The sequence below is a fragment of the Micromesistius poutassou genome, assembly GCF_964030765.1.
Source record: "Micromesistius poutassou genome assembly, chromosome: 16".
Taxonomy (NCBI): Eukaryota; Metazoa; Chordata; class Actinopteri; order Gadiformes; family Gadidae; genus Micromesistius; species Micromesistius poutassou.
In genome coordinates this window covers 8,654,909-8,668,279 of record NC_140286.1, presented here as the reverse complement: position 1 = coordinate 8,668,279, position 13,371 = coordinate 8,654,909, and the positions used below count along the sequence as shown (strand labels likewise).

Sequence of the window (13,371 nt, the reverse complement as noted above, 5' to 3'; positions counted from 1 at the left end):
GGCAGATTTGTGGGAGCCACTGTGCTGTGTAATTTGTCATTTAGAAGTGTAATTTTTAGTGGCTCAGACGTCGGATCAACGGGAAAACAAAACATGGCCTGGCGTTCACACATCCCCACCTTGCTCCCACCCCCCTTTCACCAACCCAAGCCATACAGCCCCGCCCTCCAGAACAAAGCCCTCGCGAAGCCAGTCCCTTTGAGTTTCCACGGTGCTGCGAATCTGGCCTTTTGAAGTAGCGTCCCGTCGGCTTTGCAAATCAACAGCGCACGTGTCTACCACTCGCAGTCTCCATTTGGATTCACGGGACGTTGGCAGATGAGCCAGAGTGTGCGGCACATTAATTAACACCTGGCCACATTATCTGTCCCATGCGGCGCAGTCCCGCCGGGCCCAAAATTTAACACAGTGCTCCTGCCCGTGAGCAGTCCCCAGATAGTGCTGGTGCTGCATGTGTGTTTGCATGCGTGTGTGTTGAAGGGTTGATGGATGGGAAGCTTTTCGCTGTTAAGCTTCAAGTGACAGCTTTACACAGGGCCATAATGAGTGGGTGTTTCATGAGTGTCTTTGTTGTGCGTCCCACATTTGGGTGCTTGGTATTTCCACACGTCCCTTGGGTGAAGGGGGGTCTGCACCTGAGAGTGAAATTGAGATGTCTTCTGGCGGAGCACTTCCTTGATATAAAATGAAGTCGGGGACATGTTGAAGCAACACAAACCCAAGGCATCAAATGAATTGGAAAAGGCATCTCTTGCAATCCTATACAAACAGAACAAGTGGTTCATTTTGTTGCATGTAGAACTGTAATCGTGCCCCCAAGAGCACAGAGCAAAACTCTATCAGAGCAGCAGAGATGTTTTTGTTAAGGTTGTGAATCAGTGTGTGAGTGTGAATGAACGTGAATGAATGTCGCTATTGACACTCAATTTGGCTTGTGATGAATCTTGAGTCCGAATTTTGCATGGTTAAATCACAAAAAAGAGTGGGCTTCCATTTGGAAACAAAATTATCAAGGTGAATAAAGAAAATTCTTATAGACACAGACATATGGTGTTTCATATCTAAAATCTAAAAACTGTGGCAAAAATTTGAATTTGTGAATAGTCCCTCTGAAAATGGCCAAATGATTAAGAATGTGAAGACAATGTGGTGATCCACAAGTGAGGCTGAACCCTGTAGATATTCATAATTGGTGCTCTGCAACCTGGGCAGCTTGTTACTGCTCGGTAAAGGATAGGATGTAGGGAAAAGGAATAGCAATGGTTAAAATAGATTCCAGGTAGTGAGCAACAACCTTTTCAGAGCAGCGACCAAGCGATGAATCATAACCTATAGCAAATGCAAACTAACAGCAGGTCACGTCTCTCCTTAGTGGTTTCATGTATGGACATGTTCAAGGTGGCATCTGAATGTCAATGTGATGTGGGGGAAAAAAGCAGAATCAATGTTGACTAGACGCCTGCTGCTTATAAGCCGCTTTAACACAAATTAAGGTCTGCCAATAAGGGGGTGTGTGAGTGCATTCTATACCACAAGATATTGGAGGACAGAGATGCAGCGTTCAGCCATTCCCAATCAATTCAGGGGGTTCACGGCTCAGAATTTGATAGAAAATAGGACGCAAAGAATGGGTGGGGGGGTGGATGGGGTTATAGAGCGAAAATAAGGAGAGAATTAAAAATAAGAGCCCAGTCTGGTGGCTCACAGTGCTTCAGCTCATCCTTTACATCTCCTGAATCTGCCTCGTTATTAGAGGCTTTTTATTAATTTGAAATGCCAAAGTCTGGGATGAAGCATTGCTGAAATGTCACCCTTTCACTGGATATGATAAAAATCACTCCCGGCGCATTTGAAAGGCAACATTCTTCTCTCTCCGTCCACCCACACTTCTCCTTCTTTCTGTCTCCTACTCTTTTACGCAATGTCTTTATCTCCTCCCTTTCGCTGTGTCACTTGGCATCCCTCTTTCTTTCATGTTCTGTACCCTTCTTTTCCACTATTCCACTTTCTCTTTTGACTTTCTTAATCTTACTGCCCTTTCTTGAAAAAGTGACCATCTGGCGAGACTGAGGTGTTTTAAAGGAGAATGGCTTTTTGTTTTGTTTTACCTGAGTGCAATGACCCCAAACATTTGCTTATCTAGCTGAAATACAGACCCCCAAAAATGACCATTAATCCTGTAGAAATGGAGTAGGTTATATTTGTATGTAACACAGGTTTCATTTATTTTTTGTGTTCAATGCTTTTATACCACATTGGTCAAACCACCTAAACCTTGAACCAGCAAGAAAATGCTAATGTGTTGTTACATCTGTTTGAATACATTTGTTTTCTGTTATATGCAAGCTAAACGTAATTATGGGCAATTTGACATGATGATACATGAAAAGACTGTCTGGTGTTTGAATAAATAATGGAAACACAAGTTGCATTTCCACTGTTGGCAGTTTTGGTAGCCAGTTGAGATGTTGGCTGTAGCACTGAGTAAGCAAGCCAAAACAGTTGAGAAATTCAAATAATGTTTCTTTTATGAATAATCCTGACTAGTTTGTGAAATATGAATGATTCAGCCCCTATGCAATTCTCAGGATTGCACGTTTGAAACTCAAAAATATGGAATAAATCACTATATATTTTTGAATTATTATTATAGAACATATTTAGAACATTCATTCCAGGGGAAAGCAACACATCTATCCGAGACAGAAGGGCACAGAGTGCAAATACTTGCGAAAACCTCTGCCCCGAGTCAAAAGCAAAAAGCCCTGTGCAGACGTTTTGGTAAATGGAATCATTAGACTATCGCTGAAGTGCCGCGTCATCTGTGTCAGCTTCAACAAAGCTCTGAATTACCGCTGCTCTCTAAGCGCAGTCATCTCATTTGGGCCTGGAAGCCACACAGGCCGGTGTGACATAACAAATTGTTCCGGGTGCGCTGGAGGTGCGGAACAAAACAGTGAGAGTGGCCCATAAAAGATTCATGCATTTTATTGGGCCCTTGAAGACAAAGAAGCAGATATCTCTCATCCTTGCACGGCTTCACCAAAGGCCGGCGTGACGTGGCTGCATTATACAATTAATAGGGTTAAATTGGCCTGAGTTCAGGCCGGGCCGTTGCAGAATGTCTTGTCATGGAGAATACCATTGAAATGCAACGCTATCACTTTTGCTTTACAGAGCTGAATCATTTAAGGCTTGACATCTCCTCTCGGAATCCAGTGAACAATAACATATGCACATTTAATGTGGTTCGGGCAATGAATTACACTTGCATTTAACACCACACCAGCATAAAGCAAAGAAGGCACTTATAAAGGGATCCTTAAAAAACAATATGAATGAGACAAATCTTTCCTCAGAGAAAAATAGAGAGAGGATAGTGTAGTAGCTCAATAGTTTTAATTCCCAGCAGTAGGCTATGTATTTGTTTGTTTGAGCAACATCATTTCATTAATTGTTAAACAGTGATTAAGATTTAATTTGGTAACAGCTTCATGTGAGGTTAAAAATGTGAAAATAATTGCTTTTAGAGTATGATGCTTTGATATCAAAATGGATAAGGTTTTGACAGCCTTTAATTAAAAAAACTTATTTATTTGTTGTATGAAGACATGTTATGTAACTGGGCTAACAATACTGTGAATTATATAAATATTAAAGCTGAGCAACGATTAAAAGTTTTAATCGAGTTAATTGCATTGTTATACGCAAAATCCAATAATGAATTCAAAAGTAGTGTATAGCGCACTTTTATTGTAAATGTACTGCCATATGAACTAGGGCTTTGACTTTTGCCCAAAAATCATATTCAAAGTTTGTTTGTTTATTAATATTAACATTCAAATATATTTGAATATGTATTATTATAAAACGGGTGGTTTAAATCAAGCAATCTGATTCGTTCCTAACTGTTGTATAATGGGCATATACATAACTGCTATGATGTCCAATCAGTTTGGAGAGTTCTGTATCACACCGCGCCTAACTTTAACTGTTTATTTATTTATATAAGCAATAGCATAGTTCACTGAAGCCTAAAAATATGTTGATTGATGGAGAGGGTGGAAATGTTGTAAAGCATTAGGCACACGGTGAGTGAACTCGATAGTAGGCTAAATGGCCAGCGAAGGGTTCGAATTATCTTTTCATCTTTAAGGGGGTCTCTCTATCTCATAAAAAAAGTTGGCACACCGCACACATAGCCTTACCATGCGCAAAAGCGCCGGTATTTGTAACCTTTTCTTTAAGTTCTACCTTAACATTTTGTGTGTTTCCCGAAACATTCTTTGCTACGAATCTCTTTCATATGTCGTTCGTTGGTAAGGTTGGTTTGAAGAGCTCGTAGAACCTTCTTAGCTCTACCGTAGTGATGTTTCAGCTCCTGCAGTCTCCGCCACTGTACAGTAACCTTTAGAAATCCCCTTTGTGCATGTTCATTCCAAGTCTGCATCCATAGCCAATTGAGGCCAAATGAAACGGAATGTTTGAATTAAGGTTTTTGTCTGTTCTTTATTTTGGGCCGTGGGTACAGCAGGCAAGGTCAGCTCGACTCGCTTCCAATAATTTCAATAACTCGCAACTTCATTATTTGATTTATTTTACAATTCAAAAATGAACAAAACTGTCTTCTAAATTAAGGAAATGATAGTGGGAAACGAATAAACCATTATAAGCAACGAGTGAACTTAATAAGCGATCTAAATACTTTTTGCAACCACCGCCTCTTTCCCTTGACATTTAGTTTTCACCTTAAATGTGCGACAGATGTAATTAAGGCAACCTGGTCTCACAGAAATACGTGAAATGAGTCGGTCTACGTCCCGTTTACAAAAAATAATGCCCATAAAAGGTTCGAATATTAAGGGCTGCCTAATATTCATTAGAATATTATATATTTTTTTAATATTCAAATTATATTCGAATAAGGAAGTTCGGAGTCAAAGCCCTAATATGAATGAAAGTGCCATAACTTTGCTGAGTTTATTGCATTTAGGTGGTATTTCAGACTGGAAGTACTCCGGTGATAAGAAAATTCAACTTTGCAGTGGTTACAAATAACTTTGGCTCTGTTGACTGCGCCGTCTGGAAGAACTTCAAAATGAAAATGGCCATGTAAAAGTTTGGTACCCTTCCCCATGTTTGTTTATCGGCAAATTATTTTCTGACATTTTCTACTTTCCCAACATACTAAGCAACATACTAGGCTCTAGAGATGATGATCTGTAATGTCATCCGCACTCGCTGCTTAATATCAATAATCCACCGCCATCCAAAGCAATGTTTTTTTCAACAATTGATACCCGCACCCGCCTGTCATTCATCATTCATTATAGTATAGGGTGACCAGACGTCCCGGTTTTGCAGGGACAGTCCAGATTTTGAGTTGTGTGTTCCGAGTCCCGTCAAAAGCCTGTCGGGACGCTAAAATGTCCCGGTTTCCACCAACCATTATGAAATGTCCCCTGTTGTCAGCGATTACATAGCCAACGTGGTCTTATTATAGCCCGATCATTAACTAAAAACCACATAGAAAGAATAAATCATCCAGCATATGATTTCAATAATGTGTGAGGGCATAAGCAACAGGGATGGTTGCACAGTGGAATGCTGATGTAAACCAGCGGATGAGCGCTGGTTTACATCAGCAGTATTACTTTTTTTCACACAATCCACCAGCCCCGGGAATTATCTGCGGTGTCCGCGGGTATGACCTCCACTAGGCTCGCTCACGATGGACTTTTACTAAATTCAAGCCAGGGAGCAACAGACTTTTACAATAAGAAAATAAATAATAAGAACTGCGTTAATGTGAGATAAAATAATTGTCAGCGATAATTAATTTATTAGTTAACGCGATAATAATAACGTGTTAACTTTCCCAGCCCTAATAAATAATCAACATTTTATTCAATGTGTCCCCAAGCTAATTTTACTTACCATATCAGTCTAAATGTCAGTACTACACAATATGTATGCTAACTTCAGACAACCTTGCTCTACTATTTTCAGTGCAATAAGATATGCAATAGGCAAATTGGGAAATTACTCCAATTCGACTTTTCAAACATTATGCGCGCTCTGAAAAAGAAATCCCCAGCACGACACACTCATGCGTGTGACAGAATGGAAATGTTATGGACAACAAATCTGCACTCAACCACAGAGCTGTGCGAGCAGACACTGGTCTAGTGTGACCACAAAACACATTGCTCGCTTCTTTTATGTCCCCACATGCATAATTCATCCTTCTCTGTATTTACAACGCTCGAAGAATTAACCTGTCACAGATGTCGAGAAGGGGAGTGGTGAGCAGGGGAAGTTAATGCCAGCATATCTTTATCTGTCAGGGCGTGGGCCTCTCACGGGGCACCAAACCCTGTTCTAAACGGAGCCCTGGTATTATGCATCATCTTCTGACAGAAAACAAGGTGCAGGGAAATTAAAAAGGAGCCGAGACAAAAAAAGGGGGCGGTGCGCCGGCTAGAGGATAAATGACGAGCCAACCGCCACTCTGCTCCGCACCGCCGCCACCGTCCACCCCTCTAACCACCCACCCTTCATCTCAGGGAGTGTGGGGACGTGTCGCGTGTCATCCTGCCGTGTCGCTGCGCAGCAGTGCGGGGATGATGTGGCGGGCAGGGCAGGTTCACCGCGAGGAGTCAAGGGCAGAGGGGTGACGGTGGCCCGGGCTAAACGCTCCAACTGTTCCCTGTCTTCAAACAAACGTACGGGTGACTGGAGCTCACCCAAGGATAAATGGGCTGGACGGTGGTGGGCGATGACTCAAAAAGGTGTCGTTGGAGTTGGGATTTTTGGGCCCGCCGTGATTGTTTAAGATTTTTTTGTTATGTTATTTACGTTTATCACCCCTCTTCCTCAATATAACGCAGTACGAAGATTATAAATATCTCCCTCTTACTTTTAGAGTGTAGGCAAGCAAGTGCCACCACAGCCACGGCAACTATAAATATGGCATAACGCCAACTTCACAACTTCCCTCCAAAATGACCTCATTCCACATGAACAGCGTTCAAGGTTAATAGCGTTGGGCTGCATACAAAACAATGTGTATAACAACTTTATAAAGAAGGATTTCAACATTATACGACAAAACTGTTTTTGTGGACTCTGGCAACACTGATTTTACGTACACAATGGCTGCCACCATTGGCCACTAAGATAAGCCCGTTGCGATGACTGTCGATGGCATTGCGGTCTCCGAGCAGCTTAGTGGTGGGAGCGCTCATCTTGTCTTCCCATCCTAACCCGCCGCTGGGGGGTGGTTTCATGAGGAACAAACAGCTGATGTTCCTTTCATCCCAGTTCAGAAGAATTAGGAATAAACTACAAAGTTCAGAGTTGTTATTCTGAGTTCTTCGTCACTTTTACAAATGTTCTTTGGTTGTTTTGCTTTTTCAAGGCTTGACAAACTGATATGGATCTACATGACTCGCAAATGTACCGGAAAGGGTAAGGCACCAAAGGGTTGTACCCCCCATTGCTTAACTTTGGATCTAAGTGCCTTGCTCAAGGTCATCTCGGCTGTGGTTGATGGGTGATTGGATAACAAGACTTCCTTCGAGCAACACATTAGAGTTGTGGTTGTTTTTGTTTTTACATCTTATATTGATATACTACGCATACTAGTCATTGTGCCTCACAAATGGGGATGTCACAAGTGATTAACTCCTTTGGTTGGAACTATTAGATGTCAACTGCACCCAGTTTGCAATGTACAACAAAGCTGGTGTCTAGTGTGTAGCAATGACTTACTGAAGTCTCCTTAAAACCTGAAATGATACTCAAATTAATTAAATATTATTTGATATAGCATGTCTGAAATGTGAAACGCTAGCAGACAAAATGTATTTTTAAATTGTAAATCACTTTAGGCAAAAGACTAGAAAATAAATAAAATAAAAACAACTGCTTGATGTTTTTGTTTGTTTATTTTTGCAAATTTTCTTGGTGCCCTTTACATTATAACTGCAAACAAGGTGATTCAATTCTCAAAGGAAACTAATTGAAGAAAGCGAAACCACTTCCCTTCATTAAAGCAAAAGAAACGGCTTGTGGTTATGGGGGAACTGTCATTAAATCCGCCACTACTAAGTCAATCGACACTACAGCAAAACAGAGAGTGAGTATAAAGAGAGACAGAGCAAGAAAGTGGGGGAGAGGATGAGAGAAAGAGGGGGAAGGGAAAGGGGGGGGAGTAATTAGAAATGCTCTATAAACTATGAACGCATGTCTCCTTACAAAATTGAAAATGATTATGGCAGGATTTAAATGCTCTCATCTTTTAACAAATATCCTTCTTTACAGTCATTGCCCATTAGACCCATGTGGTGCAACATTGTTATAGCTGCTGTTGCCTTTTACCTCTCCACAAACTCCTAATTAGATAATTTGTATCAATCTCTAAAAAAATATATGAAAAATAACAGTATAAATCATCACTGAAAGTAGTACTGAGGATGAAATGACGTATTTCACCCAAGAAGAACAGATGCCAAGTCGATGGCAAATAGACAACAAGGCTGTGTTGTTGATACGTTCCAGCCTTACGATCCCCAAGCGAGGCCCAGGCCGTGTTTGCATAACCTGCCAGGCGTCTGGTGTCTCGCAGCCGAGACCTTTAAGCCAGTGGTGAGTGACAGATGTGGTAGCACACCACAGGAGAAAAAGACAAAGGACATCTTTCGAGGAAACCCTCGAGCTCAGTAGCTAAAAATAAAAAACAGGGCTAACTCCCAGATGCATAAAACACCTGTCTTGAACACAAGGCTACTTCGGGAGACCAGTGAGCCTAGTGGCACGAGAAGCAAGGACGGAAAAGTGTTCCTATTCATCCTGGACCAGGCTTTAAATATCCTGACGTTGAATACTTTTACCTTCCGACAAATAATGCCATCCACCCGGCGTCCCTTCTCCGTGACCTACCCCATTTATTTTCCATAACACCCAGCGTCATGGAAGTAAACACCAAGCTGGGCCGAGTGTCTTAAGAATCTTGCACAGCTTTGAAAAAGCACAACCAGACAGAGAAGGTGGAGGCTATGCCCGCTGGTGCATTGGGAATGCATTTGTGGGAAGGGGGTTGGGGTGCAAGGGAAGTGGAATAGGGGCAGGTTGGGTGTAGGGGTGAACGGGCGAAGTAGAGTTTGGATGGTGGGGGGATGTCTGGGCATGTGTGGACATGGAGGACTTTCCAACCTGATTAAGACTCAGGCAGGCGTCTGCAGGCGATTGGCTGCCGGAGCTCATTTGCATGCTATGCTCATCCTTCAGCCTCCTCTCCGCCAGCAGCACCAGAGGATAAGGTCAGCTGTGTCAGTCTGGCCGGCGCAGCGGCAGACCAGGAAGCAGACAACTGTACTTCTTTTAACACCGTGCATGTTCTAGATCATCAAAGGGATAATGATGGTCGCATCTGTCTGTTGCAGCAGCAAAAAAGTTGTGATCTCGTATAGCATTCGCTGTACTCAGCCTAAGTCTAAGAACTCTAGGCTCTAGGCTCATTGGTATGACTATCATTGTTTCATTGGCCCCTCCTATATAGCTATCGTATCAAGTGACTTTAATACTATATTATCCTTACAAATCAACCTCAACCAAGTACTGTTGATAAGGCTGGTACAATTCTTGTTTTCTCAGTTGCCTACACCCCAGATTCTTCAACTAAGCGTTACAAATCTGCTAATCTGTGAAGTGTTCAGCGAAGTAGACATATCTGTAGAACGCCATCTGAACAAGTCCAAGAGCCATGTTGGTATTTTCCCCCTCAAATTTCATTTTTAAGCAATATTGAGGGAGAGAAGTCAAACAAACCCTGTGCATGCCAGTAGCAGCACACCTTATGTTCAGATCTGGCTCCCAGAAATATGCTGGCTATATCTGTTCCAAACCCAGAGAGCCAGCTTGGATAGAAATTGTCTAATTGGCATGGAAGGTAAATGCAAAAGTTGTTCTCTATACTTTGACGGAAAAAAAATAAGAATACAGTCTCTGGATATGATATGATATGATGACTTGAATACAATAGTCTCAAAAGTCTGTAGATATAAAATCTGCAAATGCTACAAAAAGTAGTTCTTAACAAATGTTCAGATAATGTACACCCTCTGTTAAATCATGTTTTAATCCACCAAGCGTTGTTACCTACATGCACATCTGTAATCCACAAGGCCCCTCCTGACACACGCTATGTCTTACTGTTTATCTCCATTCTGTGTGTAATCCACCTCTGTTGTGCTTGTAATGCACATTGTGTTGAGAGCCTTTAACGCATTCATACATTGATTTGATAGATATGGCGTGAACCACATCCCTCCTCACCAACACACGCCACCACACCGACGACCCCCTGCACACCCACCGACCCACCCAAGCGCTGGCCTATTGTTATCGTCTCCCTGTCATCTGCTGGCACAGCGCACGCCGCAAGCTCCCAGCCTTTCAGAATAACCCCCCATTTTAATTGGTAAATATTTACATGCGGCGGTGTCTCCGGGTGGAGGCGAGCTAATTGCTAATGAAGCTGCGTATCAGAGGCCTTTGGAGTTCCCTCCTCCCCCGACTTCCTGAGAAGGGGCGGATTCAAACAAATGCAACCCGGGGTCTGAATTGTTGATAATGTTTGATAAGCGGCGCACACCACTAAACACTGCAGCATACACGAGACAAGAAGTCACTGTGCCGGATGAACCGTTGTGTCATTGAATAATTAGCCTTCTTCTGTTATTTTCTGGTGGGCTTTTATGGGATTGTGTGTTTGAGCGAAGACGTGTGTGGGAGAGCAAAATGTGTGTGCCTGTATGGAGTAGTGTGTGTGTGTGTGTGTGTGTGTGTGTGTGTGTGTGTGTGCGTCTGTGTGTGTGCGTGTGTGTGTGTGTGTGTGTGTGTGTGTGTGTGTGTGATACAGTGTGTGTATGTGTGAGTGTGTGATTTAGTGTGTGTATGTATGAGTGTGTGTGTGAGTGTTTGTGTGTGTGTTTCTGCGTCTATGTGTGTCTGTGTGAGTGGCTGAGAAAATGTGTGTGTTGGTATGTATGCCTGTGTGTGTGTGTATGTACACTTGTCGGCAAACGTGTTGTCAAACTGTGATCGTTTAATATAGATAACAGATAGACTGTGTGAATGCGAATATTTGTGTACAAATATGTATGTGAATGTGTTGATGGCTACGTATGTCTCTCTCCATGAGTGTTTCTTGTAATTGTGCCCTGAGGCTGTGATCCAAAAAGAGCATGTGTGTGCGTGTGCGTTTGTGTGAGCGTTATGATAGAATTGAATATTTGATTCTCTGATTGTATCAATCAGAGCCTGTTTGTTTAAATATGTCTCCAAGCTGTGTTGTATGTTTGCTTCTGTGTGTCTTCGTATGTGTGTGTGTGTGTGTGTGTGTGTGTCTTTGTGTGAGAATGTGTGTGTGTGTGTGTGTGTGTGTGTGTGTGTGTGTGTGTGTGAGAAAGTACTGATGGTGGTTTAAGGTTTATTCGTTTTATTGTCTAAATATGTATCCAAGTTTGCTATTTTGTAGGTCTGTTCGTTTGTGTGTGTGTGTGTGTGTGTGAGAGCGTAGGGGTGCATTTTTAGGGGGTAATGTGGTGTGTGTGTGTGTGTGTGTGTGTGTGTGTGTGTGTGTGTGCTCCTGTAGCACATGACTGAGCGTGAGCCCCATGTAATCCTAATACTTTCTTCCACACTCCGTTTATGTGTCCATTAATCTGTGCAACGGGGAGCCCATTGCTTTGCTCACATACACACACACACACACACACACACACACTGAGTGCACACACACACACACACACTGAGTGCACACACCCACACACAGACACACACAAACACACACACCGCACTCCATCGTTGACCCAGTATGTGGTATGGTGTGATTCCTGCCTACAGCCTCATCTGTCTCCATCATAGCGTACCGGGGGGGGGGGGGGGGGGGGGTAGACGAGGGTGGGAAGTGGGGAGATGAGGGCAGGGGAGGGGAGGGGTGTGTAGTGGCGAAGGACTCACCAGTGCGCAGTACGTCTCCGGAGGGTCGCCACACGTGATGTTTGGGGGGTCGATGGTCACGCGCAGGTACTTTGTCATGTCGACGGCCTCCGGCTGGCAGGCCATGTAGTCCCAGGCCAGGCCTTCCTCGGTGTAGATCTGAGACTTGCACACGTCGTAGTGGCCCCACGCTGCCGGGTAGTGCTGCATGCCGTGCGCGGCGCCCACACACACGCTCTGCAGCGTGAGCAGTGCGGCCCACAGCATTGCTGCGTATCTTGCCGTTGTATCTTGTATCTCTCGTATCTTGCCGTAGACAACGTTGTCTACGCCGTCTCCTCCACGTCCTCGGCGAGGTTTATCAGAACTTGTTTTTTTTTCGGGGTTGCTGTGATTTCTTTTGTCTCCTTTTTTTAACAAGGGATAATCACTGCAGATGCGGTGTTTGAGTGTGTTTTTAGAGTAACCTCAGATTCAAAACACACGGCTGCATGGTCCAGAACTTCAATGGCATTTTCCCTTTTTTTTTTGGTGTGTTTGTTTGAGAGGGTTTTTCATATGCGTGCCACAGCCTCCGGCTACCCGCCGCTCGCTAGTGATGTTAGCCTCGCGGGACTGCCCTTTCAGTTGCGATAGGTGTGACTGGCGTGCTGTTAGCGGTGAGCTTCCGCAGTGGGTGGGTGGGGTTGGGGGGGTGTTGACGAGGGTGAAAAGAGGGTCAGCTAACGGTCAGGCTTGTGCTGTAGCGGAGGGAAAGGAGTGATGGCGGGTTAAGGCGGCCTCCCCCGTCCACGGTCCTCGCGGGCCTGGGGTGCTCATCGGGTTTCTGGGCCTTCTGATCTTCTGGCCTTCTGAAGTCAGTGGTGGGTTTCTCCTTGGTTCTCCTATGGAAGCAGATATAATGTTGGTTCAATAACATAGATTAGATATGAGATACCGTGGATAACGATGGCGATATGTAAGCATGTTGACACGAGCGGGAAATTGATAAGTGATGAAGATAAACCGATGGGGCAAACACTGGTGTAAATATAGTAGTGTGTAGCTTGATCTGACCTCAGATTTAATGCACAGGCACACAAAAATGTCCACTACACATAAAGACTAAAGGAAACGATGTCACTATTGTTGTACTATTGTACTATTGTATCAACATTTCATAGTCACTGCATGTCTGCACACTGGTTACACACAAATATGCACACTTTAGAGTCTTGAGTCTTTATATACCCTCCTAATAACAACCTTGCCAAATGCACGGCATGCAATTCAAATGGCATCTCGTTCTCCAAGGCCTAATCTCCATGTGATTTTCATACAGATAGGCCTACTTCAGCCTGTCACCTCAACTGCAAGGTGTTGCTT

The 13,371-nt window shown here is 43.5% G+C and overlaps 1 protein-coding gene across 1 annotated transcript in view; it reads right to left on the bottom strand.

Annotated features, from left to right (window-relative positions):
* LOC311361310 (netrin-G1-like) overlaps positions 1-12,273 on the bottom strand; it is a gene marked incomplete at both ends in the record, with an annotated part of 45,735 nt that extends 33,462 nt beyond the window's left edge. Inside the window, one exon of the mRNA XM_084481481.1 lies at positions 12,028-12,273. Coding sequence (XP_084337607.1) covers positions 12,028-12,273 — 246 coding nt within the window. The remainder of the gene's footprint in view (positions 1-12,027) is intronic.
* Between the last annotated feature and the right edge of the window lie 1,098 nt (positions 12,274-13,371).